General features: G+C 37.2%; 1 protein-coding gene across 1 annotated transcript in view; it reads right to left on the reverse strand.

Annotated features, from left to right (window-relative positions):
• Positions 1-14,436: 14,436 nt before the first annotated feature.
• LOC308418548 (solute carrier organic anion transporter family member 1A6-like) overlaps positions 14,437-25,626 on the reverse strand; it is a gene marked incomplete at both ends in the record, with an annotated part of 41,228 nt that continues 30,038 nt past the window's right edge. Inside the window, 3 exons of the mRNA XM_080913934.1 lie at positions 14,437-14,656; positions 19,093-19,210; positions 20,264-20,328. Of these exons, the coding sequence (XP_080770060.1) occupies positions 14,437-14,656; positions 19,093-19,210; positions 20,264-20,328 (403 nt within the window). The remainder of the gene's footprint in view (positions 14,657-19,092; positions 19,211-20,263; positions 20,329-25,626) is intronic.

Below are 25,626 nucleotides of genomic sequence, written 5' to 3' on the forward strand. Positions count from 1 at the left end.
AAGGATCTCTATCATTATCTTGAGGTAGGATTTCGGGTCTGAGTCTTCTTTTTCTGGAATGTTTGCCATTCTGCTCTTTGTTGTGATGGGAGAGCTGGGTTCTAGTGTTGCAGGTTGTCTTGGATTCCCTGAGGTACATTCTTTTGCTTTCCCCTTGCCATCTTTTTGTCAGTGATTGGTTCTCGCCTTTCCCTTGTACCTGGACTGTGTCCCTGGATCTCCACTGTTCCTTGTGGCAGATGGTCCAAGCTTTTTTTGTGCATCCCATAAGCAGACGGCTGAGAACAGAGGGCCCGATGCTGGTTTCCTGTGTCCCTGGATTACCTGGGCAGGCAGACAGTTTCCCCATGCTCCACTGACACCTCTCTGCCCCCTGGTTAGTCAGAATCTGTTCTCACCCTGTTCTCACCAGTCCTGTGTCCTAGGGAAACTCTTACAAGTCTTTGCTAAGAACTTAACTCTTACTGATCTTTGCTTCATTAAGCGCTAAAAACTTAACTCTTACTGTTCTTTGCTTCATTAAGCGCTAAAAACTTTAACTCTTTATTAATATTTTTACTTGTGCTTTAATAAACATTAATAAATGGTAATTAACACATAGTCTTTAGTAGGAAGGAATTAAGTAGAAAGATTTATAGTTGGAGCTCCTGTCTCTGGTGAAACAAGAAGCCTCTCTGGATAAGCTGGTTAACTCTTTCTGAACCATACAGGAATGGAAGAGAAAAATGAAGATCAGTTTTACAAATATGCACAAATACATATACCTTCAAACATTTATAAATCCACACTCTGGCCAGGCCAATCATCTGTCACAATCAACTCAACAAGTATTAATGCATGCTTGCATGCATGCATATATACCTACATACAAACATATAGACAAACAGACATACACATTTGGATGGATGAATGGATGAACAGAAGGATGGATGGATGGATGGATAGATGGATAGATGGATGAATGGTGGATTTCCTAGTCAAACCATTCAATCAACTACCTTCTTAGGCAAAAATTTCCCTAGAAAATTACCTCAGAGATAAAATGTTACATTTAATGGGAGTTACAGAAGGATGTTGATATTAAGTTTAAAGCAGTGTTTCATTATAATATATTTATTATAAGCAACAGTTTTACATGGCCTTGCCTTATCAGAGTGCACACCTGTGAATTTACACTTGAGGCCTCCCAGTTTGTAATTTTAGCAAGAACAGCCAGTTTCTCAGTCACTACAGTGTCTGAAACTGTTGGATACCCTGCTTTTCAATTTCCTTCAGTAGGAAGGCATTGCTGTTTGTGTACCAACAATAGGTGGCCTGAGGTACCTTGTAGAATGAAGTAGTAGCACTTCTGTGGTCTTGTTACAAAAGTGTGATAGATTGTATTTCAGAGTGAGTCAGGAGAGAAGTTTTGAGGAGCCTAGAGCTGGAAATGGCTGGAAAGGAAGTGTAGTGTTCTTTATCAATGATAACTAAAAAGAGAAAACTCAGGACTGGGGTATTGTTTGGGAGATTATTGTTTGATAGTTTGTAGGGCATGTGATGAGGAGAAAAGAGAGTAAGGGAAATTAATTATTTTTTAATATTTTTGTATAGTTGAGAATGCATAAATTCACCACTGTTTCTGGAAGTTGTTTGTTAATATTTATTGAATAAAAGTCATCCAGTACTTTGTAATTCTTTTGTTATTGATCAACCTTAAGGAATTAATTAGTAAAAATGTATTTATGGTTATAGCCAAGACATCTCTTTAGGACAGAAGGAAAATTTTAAAGTATTTTACAATTATAAACATACAATTAGGAGCCTGAACAATGAAATAGAGTGCTAGCTCAGTTTCTAACAGCCACATGGTCTCTCACAGCCGTGTATAATTCCAATTCCCAGGGACTGGACTCCCTCTTTTGGTCTCTGAAATTACTGCATGCATGTGGCATGCGAACACACACACACAAGCAAAACCTGCATAAATATGCAAAATAAAAATAAAGGAACAACTTATATTCTGATCTGATCATTTCTCAGTGTTGTTAATGTTCTATCACAAACTACAACAAGATGAAAACAAGCATAGAACTGGCCTAGGCCAGTGCTCAATGTAACAGTGACACGAACACACCAGCTGTTTACTTCTATATTGCATGTAAGAAATCTGTATATTTTATGTATGCCCAAAATGGAAGATGAACAACAAATATCAAATGATTTTCTTTGTATAGATAGATTTCCGATCATGCATGCTTTCTGTATGGTTTTCTCCTTTGTGTCCTTTTCTGTTTTCAAACTTTGCAGATTGTGTAGGAATCACACAAATTTTAAAGAAAAGCAAGAGGAAGCAAGGTTTGCAATATCTTGGGAAGGATTAATGGTCTGAATTCGTGAATTTCCTGATATCAGTACTGTAATCAATGTTTAAATTAAAGCAGGCTCCTGTCTATATCAGTTGTGAAAAGGGATCCAAGTCATATATGTGGGTATGTCTTGCTGGGAAACACATTCATGATATAAGGGATACAACAATAAGAGCCCTGGGAATTTCCTATATTGAAGACTTTATAAAGAAGGAAACTCTTCTATATACTTATGTAATATGTAGAACATATTAAAATCTGTGCTTTATTTCTTTGGAACTAACTTTAAAATTACAGCAATACTAAAATAATTATTTTTCAGATTTATTTGTTTTTATTTCATGTATATAGTGTTTTGCTTGCATTTAAGTCTGTGCACAATATGTGTGTTGTACACGTGGAGGTGAGAAGAAAGTGGCAGATTCCTTGGACATGAATTTATGAATGGTTGTGAACTGCCATGTCAGTAATAAAACTGGACCCAGGTCCACTAGCAGAACAGCCACTGTTTGTAACTCTTAACTATCTCTAAATCCTTAGGCAAATTCACATCCCCAGGAAAAACAATTATTTGGTAAAGTGCATTGTGTAACATTCCTTTTTAAGATCTGATGCATAAAATCAAACATTTACAGGATTAAGATAAACAAAGGCTCAACATGGACCCAGGAGGTAGGTACAAAATCCCATTCTGACTTAAGAAGCTATTTGCAGTTAATGGCTACTGGGAGAATCAGATTAAGGGTTTTGTTTTGTTTTGTTTTTGTTTTGTTTTTTGTTTTTGTTTTTGTTTCTTTCAGGAGTGTGGCCCATGAGGGCTTTATGATGCTCTGGGAAAAACTACTCCCAAGAGCTCAGAGACAGCGCAGAGACGGCACAAGCTGTAGTAGCTGATGAGTTGTACAAAACAGAAAAGGCCCAATTTTGGGTGGGTAAGGAAGTTGGCTTAGGTCAAATGGTGAATAAGATCAAAATTTGTTGTGTGACAAAAAAGTATCTGTACTTGGAATCTGGTTGTTTGTTAAGTGTTTCCAAATATTCTGAATACAGTACCAATGATTGCTCCAACCACCATCTTCATCATGTCATCTGTGTTTTCTCAGATATGTATAGACACTGGATACATTGACCTGAGTAAATAGAATCTCATAAGAGACCAGCAGAGTGTCTTTCAAATACCAGCTGCCATACCGCCGAGTGTGGTTTAACTACTCTTCCAATAGTTCCTGGACTGTTCTGTTTTAGAAATTGTAAGAGGAGAGGTTGTATCAATGTTTGTAACAAAACAAAATTTATTACTTGCCTATGATATTCTTCTTAAATATAAATTGGGGCATTTGGAACAGTCTTACTTCAGTTGACTATATCTGTTTCTTGGGCATTTGGGAGAATGCTTAATGGGTAAATTATTTGGGATGCAAGTAGGAAAACCTTATTTTAGATATGCAGCACCTACAGAAAAGCTTGATGTGATTAAAATGATTTGTCCTTGTCTGAGGCCTTGGAGACAAGAGGATCACTAGAAATGACTGACCAGCCAGTCTAGTTATAATCACTGAGCTCCAGATTTAGTGAAAGACTCTATCACAAACTAGAAAGTGTTAGAGGAAGACATAAATATGAAACCATTGGCCTCCATACATGCATACACAGGGCATCCACCACACTCATAAATATACATACACATTTCCCATATGCAGACCCACACACACACGAAAAGTTTTAATAAGAAATATAGGTCTTAAAAGCATTAAAAAGAGAACTTATTTTAATTATTTTTTATGTGTTTTTTATTTTTCTAGTTCCCGAAATTATTTGTTGCTATTTGAATACTTTGGTGGTCTTTTACTTTTTAATTTATTTTTTAAAGATTTATTTATTTTATGTGTAGGAGTACACTGTAGCTCTCTTCACATACACCAGAGGAGGGCACCAGTTCCCATTACAGATTGTCAGCCACCATATGGTTGTTAGGAAGAGCCATTAGTGTTCTAAACCACTGAGCCATATCTCCAGCCCAGTCTTTTATTTCAAACTCTGATACTGGCCCCATAATTATCATAAAGAAGGCTGTCAGTTGGCTCCCACAATTAATTTGCATTGTGAATAAAACACTGGTTTTTGGATTATTTGTTCCTTCAAACACAAAAACGTGTCCCTCATTTATTCTAAGAAGTTACAACTCAAATAAATATATTTTGAAATGTGGTCCATAGGTGAATATCCTAGCCACATAGTTGGGCCAAGATATCAGTCATGATTTTCTGCTGAGGTCTAATCTCAGCATGAGGGTCCTGAGAAAGGCAAGAATGGGAAAAGCGCTGATTCAGTAAGGACACAGAGTCACTGGTAGATACAAGTAGCTAGTTCAGGTACTCTCTCTGTTCCCTGATAAGTCTCAGTGTTCTGTATTCTTCAACTTCAGTTTAATTGTTCTTCAGCTTAATAACCAGAGAGAGCCTGAAGAAAGTCTTTTATTAGCTATATCATCAAAGCTTTGGACATTGTTGATAATTATCAATAATTTTTAGATTTAAATAAACTCTATGAGTTTTGGATCAATAGTCCCAGCCCCTGTTTCCTTAGAGCAGAACCAAGCACAAAGCAAAAGCACATTTCCATAGAAGTTTCCACAGCCTGTTCTTCATGGGTAGCTGGGCACAGCTCTTTCGGTTTCCTGGTACAGCAGACAGTAGTCTTTATTAACTATTTTCAGAGCAGAAAAATGACAGACTACTAATATTAAAATGATTCCTTACAATATTTTGAATTTATGTAAATAAAACTGTAAAGCAGTTTTCTCTCTCTAATATCTTTTCAGGCATTGTTATCTCCAATTGTTCAATCAGCTAGAAAAACAAAGCACTAACCTTTACATGCTTCTACATCATCTTTTAATTCTCTAATCTTTGTTTCCTCATCCTAACAATTTCATAGCCTTGTGTATTCTTTTTCTAATACTATTTATTCCTAAATCATATATAATTTCCTCTTTTTTCAATTCATAACTTTTCTTACCGACACTACCCTAACTGTCCTTGATGTTTCCAATTTTTACCCAGGCTAATCAATGCAGCAGTCATTGTACCAGAGGGTACGTATGGTTCCTCATGATTCCAAAACCAAGGCCAAGTCTGGCAATGAACCATTTCCAAAAAGGACTATGTAGGCATTTATGGCACTTGTAGTTATATTGTCTAGACCCTTTCCCATTCCCTTAAGTACCAAGTGGAATTCCTGCTCCTCATCCCCCCACAGCCTCAGGATCCCCTTCATTTCTCATTCCTGAACACTGCATCTGTTTCATTTGCTATGGCATGATTAGCTATGAGTAATTTAGAAAGTATATTCCTGGAAAGAATTATTGAAAATAGAGTAGTAAAGACAGCAGATTAGCTTTGGGGCAACAGCAACCATCAGCACATTTGGGGATCATCGGATCAACAGCCTGGCAATGGGGCAGGGGCAGGAACTATGTCACATGCTGGACCCAGCAGTTGTGATATAAGACCTAGGCAGGGCAGAAGAGATCAAGAGAAGTCTGCTGGATGTGGATGACCTACAAGCTCTAATAGCCCGTTTAGACAGTGGTTACTTCAAAGGTCATTACGTCATCAGGCTACCCAAAGGTTATGGGCATTTTTGTGCTCCTTCTTAATTCTCCATGGTTTCAACTGAAGACTAAGAAGTATCAGTGTTTTCAGGGGGAGTTAATTAGAAATTAACCAAAAGGACACAATCTTCTTGAGTTCTACAATTTCCATATGTCATCTCATGATGTTATAAGACATATATGTTACAAGATATAGCACTTTCCAGGACATCCTTTGGCATATCTTTCTTTCCATACAAAATCAGTGAAACCACAGACAACCAGAATCAGATGTATGTGCCAATAAACTCTGACCCAGTGACACAGTTTGGATTGATTCATAAGGCAGAAGCAGCCGATCTGAATCATTGAGCCAGCTCTAAAGATTTCCCAGTAGTACATTAGAGCTTCCTTTTCAGAGGCCCTTAATCATGTCACATCTGAAAAAAAAAATGTTCCCTTGCCAATGGAGACAGTCAATCAAGGCCTGAGTTGTTTGGACACAGATGGGCTTCAGTGAAGATATACTTATTTCTTTTGGAATGGTCTTTGTTTTACAGATTGCCTTCAAATCCCTTCATCTTTCATGTTTACAAATACAATGCTTCTTTCTTTCTTTAGTTCTTCATTTGCTTTTTTTTTTTTTAGTTGCGCATTACTCTTTTATTATACTGATGGGAAAGAGACTTATTTGTTAAGCCCAAACAAGTTCTGAAATGGTTCTGTCCTTTGTACAAGGCTTTACTTTTAAAGAGGATATCCTAGTGTCATATCTGCAGGAAACCTTTGAGTCAAGTACATCAGCCACACAGGCCAGATGCATAGGACCTTCCATTCACCACAAAGGATCTATCAATACTGTTTCTTGACCTATTTCGAAAGCATCTTCTCTATATTGTATTTAGTTTCACTAGTATGAGGTGTGGAAAATGTTGAGTTTTAGTTTGATCTAATTGCAACTGCAGCTGTGGCCAGATTCAATAGAAGTGGATATAAAAACCACATTTCATCCTAAAACAAAAAAATAATACCTTCTCAGCTCCACCTGGTACCTTCTTCAAAACTGACTATATAATCAGTCAAAATACAGGCCTCAGTAGATACAAGAAGATTGAACTAATCCAATGCATTGTATCAGATCACCACAGATTATGTCTAGTCCTATAACAACAAAAACTACTGAAAGCCCACATACATATGGAAGCTGAACAGTGTTCTACTCAATAATACCTTGGTCAAGGAAGAAATAAAGAAAGAAATCAAAAACTTTTTGAAAATTTAATGAAAATGAAGGCAAAACACATCCAAACTTATGGGACACAATGAATCCAGTGTTAAAAGGAACACTATAGCTCTAAGTGCCTAGTGCCTCCAAAAAAAAAAAAAAAAAAAAAAAAAAAAAAAAAAAAAAAACAAAACTGAATAGAACCTACACTAGCAGCTTGACAGAACACATAAAAGCTCTAGAACAAATATACCCAAGAGGAGTAGACAGCAGGAAATAATCAAACTCAGAGATGAAATCACCAAGAAGAAACAAAAATAACCATACAAAGAATCAACAAAACAAGGAGCTGGTTCTTTGAGAAAATCAACAAGATAGATAAACCCTTAGCCAGACTAACTAGAGGGCACAGAAAGAGTATCCAAATTAACAAGGTCACAAAAGGAAAGAAAGATATAACAACAAAAACTGAGGAAATTCAAGAAATCATCAGATCCTACTGTGAAAACCTATATTGAACAAAACTGGAAAACATCCGGAGGAAATGGACAATTTTCTAGACAGATACAAGCTATCTAAGTTAAATCAGGTTCATATAAACCAACTAAACAGTCCCATAACTGCTGAAGAAATAGCGATGGTCATTAAAAGTGTACCAACCAGAAAAGCCCAGGGCCAATGGATTTAGTGTAGAATTCTATCAGACCTTCATAGAAGACCTAATTCCAATATTCTCCAAAACTATTCTACAAAATAGAAAGAGAAGAAACACTACCCAATTCCTTCTACGAAGCCACACTTATGTTTTTACATAAACCACACATAGACACAACAAAGAAAAAGAACTTCAGACCATTTTCCCCTATGAATAAAATGTAAAAATACTCAATAAAATACTCACAAACAGAGAACAAGAACACATCAAAATGACCTTCCATTATGATCATGAAGGCTTCATCCCATGGATGCAGGAATGGTTCAATGTACAGAAATCTGTCAATGTAATCCACCTAATAAACAAACTCAAAGGGAAAAAAGCCCACATTATCATCTCATTATATTCTGAGAAAGCATTTGACAAAATTTAACACATTTTCATAATAAAATTCTTGGAAAGATCAGGAACTCAAGGCCCATTCCTAAGCATAGTAAAGGGAATATACAGAAAACCAGTAGCCAGCAACAAACTAAATGGAGAAAAACTTGAAGCAATCTCACTGAAATCAAGGACTAGACAAGGCTTTCTAGTCAACTCTCCTCCTACCTATTTAATATAATAATTGAAGTTCTAGACAGAGCAATCAGACAACAAAAGTAAGTCAAAGGAATATTAATTGGAAAGGGAGAATTCAAAATATCACTTTTTGCAGAAGATATAATAGTATACTTAAGTGACCCCAAAAATTCCACCCGAGAACTAAAACTGATAAAGAATTTCAGCAACCTGGCTAGATATAAAATTAACTCAAACAAATAAGTAGCCTTCCTCTACTCAAAGGACAAACAGGCTGAGAAAGAAATCAGGGAAACGACACCCTGCATAATAGTCACAAATAATATAAAATACCTTGGTGTCACTGTAACCAAGCAAGTGAAAGATCTGTATGACAAGAACTTTAAGTCTCTGAAGAAAGAAATGAAAGAAGTTCTTAGAAGATGAAAATATCTCCCATATTTTGGCTTGGCAGGATTAATATAGTAAAACTGGCCATGTTGCCAAAAGCAATCTACATGTCCAATGCAATCCCCATCAAAATTCCAAGGCAATTCTTCATACAGTTAGAAAGAGCAATTTGAATACTCATTTGGATAGCCAATAACCCAAAATAGCAGTAACTATTTTCATCAATAAAAGAACTTCTTGGAAATCACCATCCCCGACCTCAAGGTGTTTTATAGAGCAGTAGTAATAAAAAACTCATGATATTTAGACAAAGCCAGGAAGGTAGATCAATGGAATGGAATTGAAGACTCAGAAATGAACCCACACACCTATGGTCACTTGTTCTTTAAAAAAGAAGCTAAAACCATCCAATGGAGAAAAGATAGCATTTTTAGCAAATGGCATTGGTCCATCTGGTAGTCAGCATGTACAAGAATTCAAATAGATCCATTCTTATTGCCCAGTCCAAAGTTCTAGTCCAAGGGAATCAAGGACTTCCACATAAAACCAGAAGCACTCAAACTAATAGAAGAGGAAATGGAGAAAAGCCTCTAACACTGGGCCTTGTTTAAAATGTCCTTAACAGAATACCAATGGCTTCTGCTCTAGGATAATGACTCCATAAATGGGACCTCATAAAATTGCAAAGATTCTATAAAGCAAATGACACTGTCATTGGGACAAAATGGCAACTAACAGATTGTGAAAATATCTTTGCCAATCCTACATCTGATACAGGGCTAATGTGCAATATATTCAAAGAACTAAAGAAATTAGATTATAGACAAACAAATAACCATATTAAAAATGTGATACTAAGCTAAACAAAAAAATTCTCAACTAAGGAATACCAAGTGGATGAGAAGCACCTAAAGAAATGTTCAACATCCTTAGTCATCAGGGAAATGTAAATCTCAACCGCCCTGAGATTCCACCTCACACCAGGCAGATTGTCTAATATAAAAATCTCAGGTGATAGTAGATGCTGGTGAGTATATGGATAAAGAGAAACACTCATCCATTTTGTATGGTATTGCTAGCTAGAACAACTACTCTGGAAATCAGTCTTGTGGTTCTTCAGAAAACTGGACATGGTACTAATTGAGGACCCAGCTATACCATTCCTGAGCATATACCCAAAAGATGCTCCAACATGTAACAAGATCACATGCTTCACTAAGTTCATAGCATCCTTATTTATATTAGCCTGAAGCTGGAAAGTGCCAATCTGTCCTTCAACAGAGGAATGGATATGGAAAATGCGGTACATTTACATAATAGAGTACTAGTAAGCTATTAAAAACAACGATTTCATGAAATTCTTAGTCTAATAAATAAAGCTATAAAATATCATCCTGACTGAGGTAACCCAATCACCAAAAAAAAAAAAAAAAACCCAACAAAACAAAACCATACATGGTATGCACTTACTGTTGAGTGGATACTAGTCTAAAAGCTTGTATTACACAAAACACAGTTCTCATACCACATGAGGCTAACAAATAATGCAGACCAAAGCTCAGATGCTTTAGTTCTTCTTAGTTCGGGAAAAAAAATATGCACAGGAAGAAATATGGAGACAAAATTTGAAGCAGAGATTTGTCAGGAGCCATAAGAAGACAAGCTAATGATTAGCAGGTTATCATCCTGAGATGGCCTGCTGCGGATTATTAACTGGTTAGTCCTTGTTCGCAAGGCTGTAAGGAATTCATTTTAGGAAATATTCCTGGTATTAACATATTTTCTGTTAATATTAAACATATATAACAATTATTAAGTAATAGCACACCCCTTTGGAGCAGACCTCTGCAGATCTACAAAGATATACTGTCTTGTAGTAGTGCTATATAGACACATAAATGAGTTCTTAAGTCCTAATGATGATCCTATAAGAATTCTTAAACTTATAACAGTGATTATTAAGCTTTATTATAGTGAAACTGATATTGGGTCATTTCTGACAGTCAAAACTTCAATGAGAACTCTGCCAGTCTCCCAAGTGTTACCCGTTAATTGCTCTTAGATGACAACCAGACTTTCTCATACCAAGGGCACATTCCAAGAGGTTGTAAAACAATTAACCAAAGGTCATTAAAAGGGAACTAATGATATATTATAGGTGCTATGACAGTGGATAAAATATTGACTTGGTTTATCTATACAAAAGTTCACTAATAACATTGTTATGGCTTTAACCCTTCAGTGAACCTATGGAGCTGAGACGGGTGAAGGATGTTTGGCCAGATAATTACTCCTCAAGGATATGCATGTAAACATTCTCTGTTGTGAATGTCTATTTCAAGTTATGATTTGATTTTTTGTGTGAACTTGTGATGAATTTTGTAACATGTGATCATGTATTCTGAAAGATGTAAAAGTAGTGAGGACACACAGAGAGAAGGGCATTATCTATTCCCATTCAACTCCATTCACACTCCATTCCATTTCTTTTTTTTTCCCTGAGAACGTTTTCCCCTAAGGAACCTTTTCTTCCCTTTCCACACTTGGGATCTTTCTGCTTTTCCTTTAGTAGCTTTTATAAGACATTTTTCACTACTTGATAGTAAACATTAAAATCACTTTTCTAGGTGTCCCTTTTTCTTCCTGTGACTTCAGACTAGCAAGCTGAAAGGTAGAAGCCCAGCAGTTTCAGCTGAGATAGTACAAATCTATTTACTTAATATTTTGCTGTTTTAGGAAGAGGTGCTAAGTGCCAGAGACTGCAGTTCCTGACCTCAGAGGAACACAGAAGGCTGGTAAATTACAGTAGTATAGTAACTTAGACTTAGATAGTAACCTTTTTATTATACAGCAGCCCTAAATATCTCCTAAGATAAATTCTTACCCCCATATCTCTTAAGACCAAGCCTTACCCTTTGCCTATGCTCTCCCCCGCACCATTGCCTCAAGAAGAACCAACAAAATGGAAGAACCTACCCCATGCCTGGACTGGCCTCAGGCAGAGATGAAGGAAAAGCCATCCAGAGACTGCCTCACCTGGAGATCCAGCCAATAAGCAGCCTCAAAACCTAAACAAAATTACTGATGCCAAAAAGTACATGCTGACAAGAGCCTGATATAGCTGCCTCTTGAGAAGCTCTGCTAGATCATGAAAAATACAGAGGCGGATGCTCTCAGCCAACCACAGAACTGACAACGGGGTACCCAATGGAGAATTTAGAGAAAGAACTAAAGGAGCTGAAGGGGTTTTTAATCCCATAAGAACAACAAAAACAACCAACCAGAGCTCCCAGGGACTAAACCACCAATCAACACATGGACAGACCCATGGCTCTAGCTGCACAAGTAACAGAAGATGGCCTTCTTGGGCACCAATGAAAAGAGAAGCCCTTGGTCCTGCCAAGGTTCAATACCCGAGTGTAGAATAATGACAGAATGTGGATCTGGGTGGAGGAGGGTGGGTAGGGGAGCACCCTCATAGAAGCAGGGGGAGGGGATATGAAATGGGGGTTTTCATGGAGGGGAAACTGGTAAAGGGGATAACATTTGAAATGTAAATAAAATATATTCAATAAGAAAAAAAGAAAAAATATTTTATATATAGATCTTTCTTTATTTTGATTGTGTCTGCAATTTTCCAGACACCAAAAATAAAAATATTTAAGATATAATGTGTTAATTTATTTTTGGGATGTCAGAAATAAAGGCATGGAGTGTTTAAACAAAAACCCTGTGGGTACTCAGGACACACCCACTGAGTTAGGGCATGGGGCTGCAATTTTGCTCATGGAAAGCAGTTGCTTTTTAATTTTTACTTCTTAATTCTTTTTTTTCTCACTATATCTCCAAAGTAAAGAAAGATAGCGTCTATAAAGATTACAGTCTGCCACATATTTACTGCCTTGACCTGGAACTCCAACTGGAACATGACTTTTTAACTTCTTGCAGTGTTAGTTACATTTGGGAGTATAGCTTAACAACTGATAAAATATTTTGTATTCTCTTAATTTTAGACATAGAACAATTCTAAATCGAGAATCAGTTTACTTCCATATTTCTCTGCTTCCTCCCTTGCTTCACTTCTCCACATCTGTCTGCTGAGCCATGAATAGGCCCTGGTGAGAATAAAGCTCAGAATAATAACCCACCTCCCCAGAACTCATGGTCACCATGAGGAGATCCCCAAGCTCTCCAGAAAGCCCTTCAGCTATGTTGTTTTCTTTTGGTTTGCTATTGGTGTTGGTTTGGACTAGTCTTCCAATAGCCCATGTCTTAAAATCTTAATCTTCATCAAGGTGCTGTTGAAAGCTGGTGGTCTATACCCAAAAATAGCTGAGAGGGTAGATATCCGCCCAGCTCTAGTGCCTTGAGGGCTTATTATAAACATAAAAGTGATGTATTTTTTACCTGGGAACCAAATGACCAAAGGTGCATGTACTGGCTGGTTTTGTGTCAACTTTACACAAGCTGGAGTTATCACAGAAAAAGGAGCCTCACAATTGAGGAAATGCCTCCATGAGACCCAGCTGTAAGTCATTCTCTCAACTAGTGATCAATGGGATGGTCCATACCATTGTGGGTGGTGCCATCCCTGGGCTGGTAAACCTGGGTTCTATAAGAAAGCAGGCTGATCAAGCCAGGGGAAGCAAGCCAGTAAGTGACATCCCTCCATGGCCTCTGCATCAGCTCCTGCTTCCTGACCTGCTTGAGTTCCAGTCCTGACTTCCTTTGGTGATGAACAGCAATATGGAAGTTTAAGCTGAATAAACCCTTTCCTCCCCAACCTGTCTCTTGGTTGTGATGTTTTGTTCAAGAATAGAAACCCTGTCTAAAACAGTGGGGTAGAAACCCCTGTTTGAGTTTCAATATTTTCTACAACAAATTGTACCAGTGAAATATGCTCATCTCTTCAAAGCACCTTTGAAAGAACTGGCTATCTCAAATACTTGCTTTTAAGAAAGAGTTTTTTCAACAGGTTTGAGCTTCTAGAAAAAAAACGTCATTTTTCTCACAATAATTTTAATAACCTGTTTAAATTTGTCAGTGTTCTAAACAAAATTATCAAATATGTGACATGAATAATGAAATATGGATTTGAAAACAAGCGATGACATTAGTGAGAGTCTAATCTCCAAAGCATCAAAAGTGTAGAATGAAAAAAAATTTAACAACTCCTACATGCAGACACCTTGAACATAGAAAGAATAAATTTGAACAATTTATTTCAATATGACACAACCAGAAGGCATACTTTCAGCTCTAATTATGTCCAATACTGCAATGTCAATTCAATAAAATTAAATAGTGTTTATGGAATAGGAACATTTTAAATATATTTGAAGATATGTGAGAAACACGCACTTCCTTTGACTGGGCTTAAAGAGAAAATGCTCTTTTAAAATGAAGGCTGTTTTAAAGTTCAGTGTGGGAGTCACCATAAGAGCCTTCAATTTGATTCAATAATATTTCAGTAAAATATTAAGTATTACCCCGAAGTTCTGAAAATAATATCAGTAATTATATTTATAAAGATAAAAATAATTGTTGAGGTCCTTAATGATAAGGATTTCTATTATATTTCTCATGATTCCAAACTATTGAAACATACATTCTGTTTATAACTTTTCCCAGGGCAGTAGAAAACTCATTACAGTTTAGTTTTCAGTTCTCCATCATTCTCGACCTTAGGACTTCTGTGCACATCAGTGCACTTCCTTTCCTTCTCTGTGAGCTTCATCTCTGCAAGTTCAGATTCTGAAGAGTCGATGTCCCCAGGGAACGGGAATTTCCTCATACGTCTTAGAATGAAGAAGGCAGGGAGACAGCCGCATCCTCGACCAGTTGCAGTCACTCCAAAGTAAAGGTGCCTATTGAAAATAACTAATCCGTATTAGATCTTATTGTGTTAAGTAAAAGCTAAATTTTCATATTCTTACAGATCATTTATTTCCATGAAAAGTGTCTGGTGATTATTATACTCATGCATTTTATATAATCTACTTTGTGTGTTAAAATATTAATAAAAAAACACCATGAAACTTTAGACATACTTTTTCTCATGTTGGTCATGGTTCATTTCTATTATCTGCCTGATGGTACTTAGGATCGTTGTGCAAATATTTCTCTAGGTGTGTCTATGAGGATCGTTTTAGAAAAGTTTAGCTGACACTGAATTTTCCCCATGAATGTGGGCACCATCGACTGTGCTTCCATCACTAAGTTCTTTCTGAAACAATGTTCAACATGACCAGCTTCCTCAGACTTAGCCACTATACCTCATCTGCCATTACCACAGACTCTGCCATCATGCCTACCCTGTTATGATCTCCTGTTCTTTGAAATACTGAGCCAAAAACTTTAAATAAGGTTTAAGAAACTTTTCTGTTTGGTTTGCTCAAATTTCGATCCCATGTAAGTAAAGCATCATAAAGTCACTTCTCAATTGTCTCCACTCAGCATTTGTGTTACTGTTACAGCAATTCATTTGTGTGATATTGAAATCTTTGTGTGTATAAAATAAGTCCTATTGGTCATTTCAATATTAGTAGATTCAATTTGCTAATTTCATATATACTTTTGCATGTTCAATGATTGACTTATCAGATACTTATTTTATTATTTCAATTATATATGCAGGTTTGGACTCTATAAAAGCACCTGTTCATGAGTGGTGGGCATTAGTTCCACCTGGGAGTTGGAGTAAGAGGAAGTTGTGAGCTTCCCAATATGGGTTATGTGAATTGAAATCATGTCTTCTGCAAGAGCAATATGTCTTCATATCTCCTTACCCACTTGATCTTTGCTAAAAGGCCTAGAAGCAATCTTACCCATCTCTGTAACTATTAACCCATTTCATTTGAGAAGATTGCCTGGTTTATGTATGAGAAATATACAAGCTTCCTGAAATGAATTCCCTAATTACCTATTTTAAAGTTTTTAAAAATAACGTGGATGCTATTATAAGCATCTGCTCTTTGTATATTTAATAAAATATGCCTTAAGTTTTTTGGATTTAATACATTTCAGAAATGTGTATTTTTGACATATGTACATTTATAAATAACTATAAAAGTATTCTTTTCTGTTCTCAATATATTTATAGTAAAATCTGGTGTAAGGGTTAGTGTTTTCAACTTCAAACTATGAAGAATCGTCTGGGAAGGAAGTTTCAGTGAAGGTGTTGGTATTATATTGGTCCTGTGAACATGTTAGTGGGATATTATTGTTTTGATTAGAACATGGAGGTAAAACCGGCCCAGCCTAGAGTTTTTGGTTTCATTCCTTAGTCATGAAATCCTGAATGACATTCAGATAGAGAAAAGGAAGTATGGTCTTGGTGGTTCATACTTTTAATCCCAGGCCTGGAGCAGACATATCTCTGTGAACTCAAGGCAAAGCTAGTCTACAAAGTGAGTTCCAGGACAATGAGAATCATACACAGAGAAACCATGTTAAAAATAAAACAACAAGAATATGGAAAATTATTGTGGCTATGGAAAGTATAGATTCTCAAAGCATCAGGTGTAAAAGCTTACAAATATAATATTGTTTCTGAATAGATAATAGATGAACAGATATCTTAGTTTATTTTTCTGACATTATTATAAAAGATCTTGTCAAAACCAATTTAAAGATGGGGATGTCAAGGCAACTGGAACTTTCACACACACAGATATGCTGACAGAAACTGTTGAGTAGTTTCACTCTGTTAAGACTGACACACTAGGTTCAGAGCGCAATCTCAGCCATCCTCAGCCATAAACTCTCTGGAGAGTGCAAAGTGACAGGAGCCATAACAGGACAAACTAGTAACCAGCAGGTGATCATCCTGAGATGGCCTGCTGCATATTATTACATAATCTGAAACTGGTTAACCCTTATAGATCAAGGCTACATGGGGTTAATTTTAGGAAATATTCCTGCTATAAAAATCCTTATTCTGTTATTATCAAACATATATGACAATCATTAGGTCATAGCACACCTTTTTGGAGCAGACATCTGCAGGTCTACAAAGATGTATTGTCTTGTAGTGATGCTACATAGACACATAAATGACTTCTTAAATCCTGATGATGATCCTATAGATTCCCTAAAATTACAAGTGATTATTAAGTTCTCTTATAGTAAGACTGCCATTAGGTCATTTCTGATAGTCAAAACTGTAATTAGAACTCTGCCAGTCTCCCAAGAGTCACCAGTTAATTATTCTAAGATAGTAACCAGACTCTCTTCTCCTCAGAGCACATTCCAAGAGGTTATAAAACAATTAACCAAAGGTAATGAAAGAGAACTAAGGATTTAACATAGGTACTAGAACAGAGGATAAAATATTGACTGGGTTTATCTCTTCAAAACTTCACTAATAACTTATAGTTTTAAATCTTCAGTGAACCTGTGGAGCTGAGACAGGTGATGGTGTTTAGCCTGATAATTACTCCTAATGGATCTGCATGTAAACATTCTCTGTTGTAAAATTCTATTTCAATTTATGATTTGATTTTTTTGTGTGAACTTGTGATGAATTTTGTAACATGTGATCATGTATTCTGAAAGATGTATAAGTAGTGAGGACAGAGAAATGGGTCTTTTCCCCATTAGGAATCCTTTTTCCCCTTAGAAGAATTTTTTTCTCTGAGAATCTTTTTCCCTTAGATATATTTTTCCCTTTCCCCACTTAGAATCTTTCCACTCTCCCCTTAGAAAGCTTTCTTAGGACACTTTTTAAAACACTGTAATAAACATTATAATCACTTTTCTAAGTGTCCCTTTTTCTTCCTGAGACTTTGGACTAGCAGGCTGAAAGTTAGAGCCCTGCTGTTCCTGCTGAGATAGTACAAAGGCTATTTACTTAATCCTTTGCTGTTTTAAGAAAAGGGACTATTTGCCAGAGACTGCAGTTTCTGGCCTCAGTTGAAAATGGATGGCAGGTCAGCTACAGTAGCACAGTGACTTAGACTCTTTTATTAAACTTTTATTATACAGCAGCCCTAAATATCTCCTAAGAGAAGTTTTAGCCCCATATCTCCGAAGACCAAGTCTTATCCTCTGCCTATGTTCTTCCCACTCTGCTGCCTCAAGAAGAGACCCCCCCCCCCCAGGGCTGGCCCTGGCAGTAAATGCCTGCACTTTTTTTCAGTATAATGCTTACCTAGAAACAAAGCATGATGGGGTCATAGGTGCAAGTTTTTTTTGGCTGAGGAAGTTGAAGGAGCAAGGAGTAATGTTGCTACACTGAGTTCTATATCAGAAACAGTTCCTCTGTGGGCTGCTTTGAAAACTGTGCCTGGGAGTTCAAGCAAGGTGACAACAAAATCTCTTCCAAGGGCACCCTGGCATGGCACTGGGGGTGGAACTACAACAGTGAAGCCACCATTCTTTCAGTGTGCTGTTAGTGACAGATGACTGCTTAGCACTGATAGCAATGGGAACCATGGAACTGCTTGTAGCAGCATTACACCACACACAGCTGGCTGAGCCCAAACTTCAAATGATAGTTGAGGGTAATGGCTTCAGTTATTTCCATGTGTGGCAACCTTCTCTCCTCATGACACACTCTCAGTGGGTTTGTGCCACGATCACTCTATTGAGCCAAGTTGTATTCACCAGGAAGTGAACATAAGTGCAGTGGCATATCTATGTGTTTCCAGAGGCAAGACCATCAGATACATTAGTAACAGGTCCCTTTTCAATAGAGCCCCTAGCTACAGCACCTGGAAATTTTTGTTAAGCTGCATAGCACTACACAGAGTTGGGGTTCTCATCAAGTCAGGCAGCAACATGCAACTGTCTAAGAGTTGGAATGCCAGAACACATTCTGCCTGGATGTGCTGGGACCCTGCCATCCCAAACCCTGCAGAAGAGAGTCCTTCCTCTCTGTCCACAGATATGGGGTGGTAGCAGCTGAAAGATTTTGTTTCCACATGCAGCACCATTATTCTAGGTGTCTGGATTTGGCTGTCTTGTTTATACCTAGCATTATGCCATACTTGCTAAACTCAGATGGAGCTCTCTCCTGGTTATCCAGGACTTCTGCTTCCTCTCTAAGTATTTCTAAAGGTTTTGAAGGGTTCTTAGGAAACCCACTCAGGCATTGATTGTGTGTGTGTGTGTGTGTGTGTGTGTGTGTGTCTGAAATACTTTAGAAATAATGGGTAAGTATGAAAATATATAATTAGGGAAGTTATACAATCCATGTGTGTTTTGAAACTGAAGCCATATATAATCTTATTACTCAAAAAAATATTAGATGTGAATAGGGAAATTTTGTACTACAAAAGTTGGTCTCAAAGGTCATCCTTACCTGAAGTTATGTATATTGTACATCCTGCATGCCCCTCGTTCACCACATTTCAGAGTTCCCCAGTGTAAACAGGTTCTGTCTAACAAAGCGCCAAAGTAAATAGGAGCAGGAATGTTAGCTGCAATGAAGAGATAAAAAGACAAAACAAAACAAATCAAGAACAAAATATAACCAAAGGAAAGTCTCATTGACAGGAATAAAGGAAAAAAGAGAGATATGTTATTTTATCTGGAAGTACTTCAATTCTCCAAGTTAAAAAAAAAATTATGAATCATGTGTTCTAAACTTATTTTAGGAATTATAAGTTATTGTAAAATTTTAGACTACAGTAAATGACAGTTCTGTATAAAATGCTTAGAAATATTCATGGATTTCATAATCATAACTGTCATGTCTTTTCTGAAATATTTTCAGTTGGTTTACTGTACACCCAACTAACAAAACCATTTCCCCCTCATTTTATTCTTGAATCTTCTAAGATATGAAAGGTAAAATCAAGTTTGGTTTAGGTCTTTAAAGGAAAGAGAAAATATTTTTCATCTCTATAGTTAACTTCATTCATTACAGATGAATTACAAGTAGCCAGTTCCAAATATAGAAGCTTGTAAAGTGGGCAGAGAACACCTATATCAAATATCCCGCAAGGCCTTAGGAACTTCCTGCATATGGGCAACTGTGATATTGCAGATCCAGGAACACTTAAGTTATCTTTACCCCCTCTTACTGACCATTCCTTGCCCTAACCCTGTCTCAGACCATGTATCTCTTTGACTGTCAAGTGAAGCTTTGAAATATACTGGCTTAGGTCACTACCTTCCACCCACCCAAACACTAAGAATGCCATCAGATAGCATCTGAGCCTACAGCACAGAATTACCTGCTTTGCTGTAATCAACCTACCTGGTATTCCCACAGATATGTTTGAAAAGTACCCTGTTCATGGATTTTTTTCTCTAACTATAAACAACATAAAACTGTCTTCCTGCTGAAACATATTTGGATGACCATATCATGGTCACTCGTGTTTGATTCTAGAATAATCTCTATTTCTCTTTAAGGTGAGATTTGCATTTTGTGTTGACAAGAGAGTTGTATCTTTTTACTCAGGGGAAATTAAGTGGCTAACTAAGGACTTAATATTGATTTGATTATCTTGGGAAATTCTTCATACCAAATATCCTCATGCAAAATGCCTGTAATCCAATTCCAAGTGACTTCTCTTCAGACTTCATACACCTGAAAAATACATACATTAATAAATAAAAGTCCATCATGAAAATTGATATCTGCCGTAGTATCCTTCGGGTGGCAGTGGTAGTTCATGATTCTAGTGATTAGGTTTCTCATCCTGAAGTAGGAATGATACAGCTCTTTCTTTGTAAAGTCCACACAGGATGAGAGAAAGGGCTTCTGAAAGCTGACCTCTGACCTCCCCACATCTAAAGCAGGGCTGTAGATTTATGTTAAGGCATTATGTGATTGGACAGGGTGACGTAGGGGGAAGAAAGGGAGGAAATCAGAAGAAGAGAAAGAGAGAGAAAAAATATCAAGATGGAGCTGGAGAAAGCAGACCTGGATCCTGGTGGCCATAATAGGCAGTAGGTAGATAGGATTTCAAAGGATTCTATACGTGTATCGCGCAGAAACGCAGTTTGTACCTTTGTCCATGTTATGTCATCTTATTGTGTAGACGGTTTGTGAATTGAGAATCTATTATATAAACCCGTTTGAAAAGTTACCAGGCTTTGAAGTGACGTTTGTGACGGGCAGTGGAGGAGAGAAGATGCGGGGAAGGTAATTCCACCCAGGAAGGAGGCAGTAGGGCAGGCAGAATGAACCGCTTGGGAAGGGAATCGTGTGGAGGGAGCTTCATGCCGACCAAGTGACAGAGTCCGTGCGCAGGGCTCCACACTAGTTTGGCATCCGCGGAGTGAGACCACGGGTGCTGATAATAGGTTAAGCCATCAATTAAATATTTACTGCAACACAGGGCTAAGCTCCTTAACAGCTTGATGCTGTCAGTTAATTTAGATGAGTTTATTGGTGACTATGGGAACTACTGTGTCTTACATGCTATGATGGACCCAAAACTGTGAAACCATAAACCATATACACATAAACATATCTTAAGATGTCTGCCAGGCATTTTCTCATACTGACAGAAAAAAAAAAAAAAAAACCTAACACATGCCATATAAAAACTCAAAAGATGGTAATTGCAGTTCCACGGATAAAGAGAGAAAGAATCCACTGAGCAGGCAACAGCAATGAGGAAGCTACTTTGTTATGTGGATTTAAAATTTTTAAACACTTGTCTCTCATATGCTGCCTATGAAAATAGATTTGAGGTGGCTGTGAAAACTACATGCGATGGAAAAACTATAAAGACGGAAAGATAAAAACTGAAATATGGTCTGATAAATTAAGAATGTGGGAGCACTTTTCAATGTTGCCTTTCCCCACCAAATCCATCCCTAGATATGAAAATTGTAATATGTATAATCGTTGAGATTCTTTTTTTTAAACGACTTTATTTTGCAAAACAAAGATAAATGTAAAGATTTTAAACATTTTTTGCTTAAAATTATACATTTTTGTCAGTACTGTTTTTCAGACATTAAAATAAATTTTGCATAAAACCATGTGAATATGTTTTTTAGTCAGTACTTGATTTTTTTCAAGTGCTTGACAGTATGCATTGAAATCGTACTAGTTGCAATAAGCGTAAAGTACATGCTAAACAAAACGCAACATGGAAATAGTCAAAGTCTTCTTGTTTTGTGAATATATGTATATTTTTTGTTTTCTTTATTTCTTGGACTTCATACAGTCTGTGAGTTGTTTCTGGGGGAGTGCAAGCCTCTGGGGTTAGCATCCCACTATCAGTGACTGCATATTATGTCTGTTCTTTTGTGACTGGGTTATCTCACTCAGGATGATCTTCTCTAGATGCAGCCATTTTCTTAAGAATTTGGTTAAGTCATTGTTTCTGTTTGCTGAGTAGTATTCCATTGTGTATATGTACCACAATTTTTGTATCCATTCGTCTTCTGAAGGACATCTGGGTTCCTTCCAGCTTCTGGCTATTATAAATAGAGCCGCTATGAACATTGTGGTGCATATATCTTTGTTGTGTATTAAAGTGTCTCTGGGGTATATGCCCAGAGTGGAATAGCTGGGTCTTCAGGTAGTACTATATCCAATTTTCTGAGGTATCGCCAGACAGATTTCCAGAGTGGTTGTATTAGCTTGCAACCCCACCAACAGTAAAGAAGTGTTCCTATTTCTCCGCAGCCTCGCCAGCATCTGCTGTCATCTGAGTTTTGGATCTTGGCCAATCTGACTGGTGTGAGGTGGAATCTTAGGGTTGTTTTGATTTGCATTTCCCTGATGGCTAAGGATGTCGAGCACTTCCTCAGATGTTTTTCGGCCATTCGGTGTTCCTCAACTGAAAATGATTTGTTTAGCCCTGTACCCCATTTTTTTAATAGGGTTATTTGATTCTCTGGTCTAGCTTTTTGAGTTCCTTGTACACCTTGGATATTAGGCCTTTATCTGATGTGGTATTGGTAAAGATCTTTTCCCATTCTGTTGGTTGCCGTTTTGTTTTCTTCACGATGTCCTTACCCTTACAGAAACTTTGCAATCTCATTAAGTCCCATTTGTTAATCTTTGACCTTAGAGCTTGAGCCATTGGTGTTTTGTTCAGGAAATTTTCTCCTGTGCCTATGTGTTCTAAGGTTTTCCCTACTTTCTCATCTAATAGTTCCAGTGTATCTGGTTTAATGTGGAGATCTTTAATCCACTTAAACTTGAGCTTTGTACAAGGAGATAAGAAAGGGTCTATTTTCATTCTTTTGCATGTTGAGTGCCAGTTGGACCAGCACCATTTGTTGAATAGGCTGTCCTTTTTCCATTGAATGTTTACTGCTTCTTTGTCAAAAATCTGGTGACCATATACATGAGGGCTCATTTCTGGATCTTCTATTCTATTCCATTGATCCACTTGCCTATTTCTGTACCAGTACCATGCAGTTTTCAGCACAATTGCCTTGTAATATAGCTGGAGGTCAGGGATATTGATTCCCGCAGATGTTTTTTTGTTGTTGAGGATGGATTTCGCTATTCTAGGTCTTTTGTTATTCCATATGAAATTGCACATTGATGTTTCCAATTCCATGAATAACTGGGTTGAAATTTTGATGGGGATTGCATTGAATCTGTAGATTGCTTTTGGTAGGATGGCCATTTTTAAGATGTTGATCTTTCCAATCCATGAGCATGGGAGATCTTTCCATTTTCTGAGATCCTCCTCAATTTCTTTCTTTAGAGGTTTGAAGTTCTTGTCATACAGGTCCTTCACTTCCTTAGTTAGAGTCACACCAAGGTATTTCATAGTTTTTGTAACTATTGTGAAGGGTACCTTTTCCCTAATTTCTTTCTCCATGTTTGTCCTTTGAGTATAGGAAGGATACTGATTTGTTTGAGTTAATTTTGTATCCGGCCACTTTGCTGAACTTGTTTATCAGCTGTAGGAGTTCTCTGGTGGAATTTTTGGGGTCACTCAAGTACACTATCATGTCATCGGCAAAGAGTGATGTTTTTATCTCTTCCTTTCCGATTTGTATCCCCTTGATCTCCTTTTGCTGTCTAATTGCTCCAGCCAGGACTTCCAGTACTATGTTGAATAGGTAGGGAGAGAGTGGGCAGCCTTGTCGAGTCCCTGATTTTAGTGGGATTGCTTCAAGTTTCTCGCCATTAAGTTTGATGTTGGCTGTTGGTTTGCTGTATATTGCTTTTATTATGTTTAAATATGGGCCTTGGATTCCTGTTCTTTCCAGGACTTTTAACATGAAGGGGTGTTGGATTTTGTCGAATGCTTTCTCAGCGTCTAGTGAGATGACCATGTGATTTTGGTCTTTAAGTTTGTTTATATGGTGGATTACATTGATGGATTTCCTTATGTTAAACCATCCCTGCATCCCAGGGATGAAGCCTACTTGGTCATGATGAATGATGGTTTTGATGTGTTCTTGGATTCGGTTTGCAAGGATTTTGTTGAGTATTTTTGCATCAATGTTCATAAGTGAGATTGGTCTGAAGTTCTCTTTCCTTGTAGGGTCTTTGTGTGGCTTAGGTACAAGGGTTATTGTAGCCTCAAAAAATGTGTTGGGTAATATTCCATCTGATTCTATCTTTTGGAATAGTTTGGCGAATATTGGTGTTATATCCCCAATAAATGTCTGATAAAATTCTGCACTGAACCTGTCTGGACCTGGGCTTTTTTTGGTTGGGAGGCTTTTGATGACTTCTTCTATTTCTTTAGGTGTTATAGGGTTATTTAGATGGTTTACTTGGTCCTGGTTAAACTTTGGGACCTTGTATCTGTCTAGGAATTTGTCCATTTCCTCCAGATTTTCCAATTTTGTGGAGTATAAGTTTTTGTAGTAGGATCTGATGATTTCTTGAATTTCCTTAGTTTCAGTTGTTATGTCACCACTTTCCTTTCTGATTTTGTTAATTTGGATACTCTCTCTTTGCCCTTTAGTTAGTCTGGCTAGGGGTTTATCAATCTTGTTGATTTTCTCAAAGAACCAACTCTTTGTTTTGTTGATTTTTTCAATGTTTTTTTTTTTTTTTTTTTTTTGTTTCTATTTGGTCTATTTCTGCCCTAATTTTGATTATTTCTTGCCGTCTACTCTTTTTGCATATATCTGCTTCCTTTTGTTGTAGGGCTTTTGGCTGTGCTGTCAGGTTGCTGATGTGAGCTCTCTCCAGTTTCTTCTTGGAAGCACTTAGGGCAATGAGTTTTCCTCTCAATACTGCTTTCAGTGCATCCCATAGATTTGGGTATGTTGTGTTATCATTTTCGTTGAATTCTAGAAAGTCCTTAATTTCTTTCTTTACTTCTTCTTTGACCCTGCTATCCTTTAACAGAGCGTTGTTAAGTTTCCATGTGTATGTGGGCATTTTGTTGTCTTTGTTGTTGTTAAAGACCAGCCGTAGACCATGGTGATCTGAGAGGATGCATGGGAGTATTTCAATGTTCTTATATCGATGAAGGCTCGTTCTGTGTCCAATTATGTGGTCAATTTTCGAGAAGGTGCCATGGGGTGGTGAGAAGAAGGTGTATTCTTTTACTTTAGGATAGTATGTTCTGTATATATCTATTAATTCTAGTTGTTTCAAAGTCTCTGCTAGTTTTGCAGTGTCCTTGTTCAGTTTCTGTTTCCCTGATCTGTCCATTGGTGAGAGTGGGGTGTTAAAGTCTCCCACTATTATTGTGTGGGGTGAAATGTATTTTTTGAGCTTTAGTAGAGTTTCTTTTATGAATGTGGGTGATTTTTTATTTGGAGCATATATGTTAAGGATTGAGAGTTCCTCCTGACAGATTTCCCCGGTAATGAGTAAAAGGTGTCCTTCTTTAACTTTTTTGATAACTTTTGGTTGGAAATTTACTTTATTTGATATTAGAATAGCCACTCCAGCTTGCTTCTTAAAGCTGTTGGCTTGGAAGTTTTTTTCCCACCCTTT

Source organism: Micromys minutus (genome assembly GCF_963924665.1).
Source record: "Micromys minutus genome assembly, chromosome: 3".
NCBI lineage: Eukaryota > Metazoa > Chordata > Mammalia > Rodentia > Muridae > Micromys > Micromys minutus.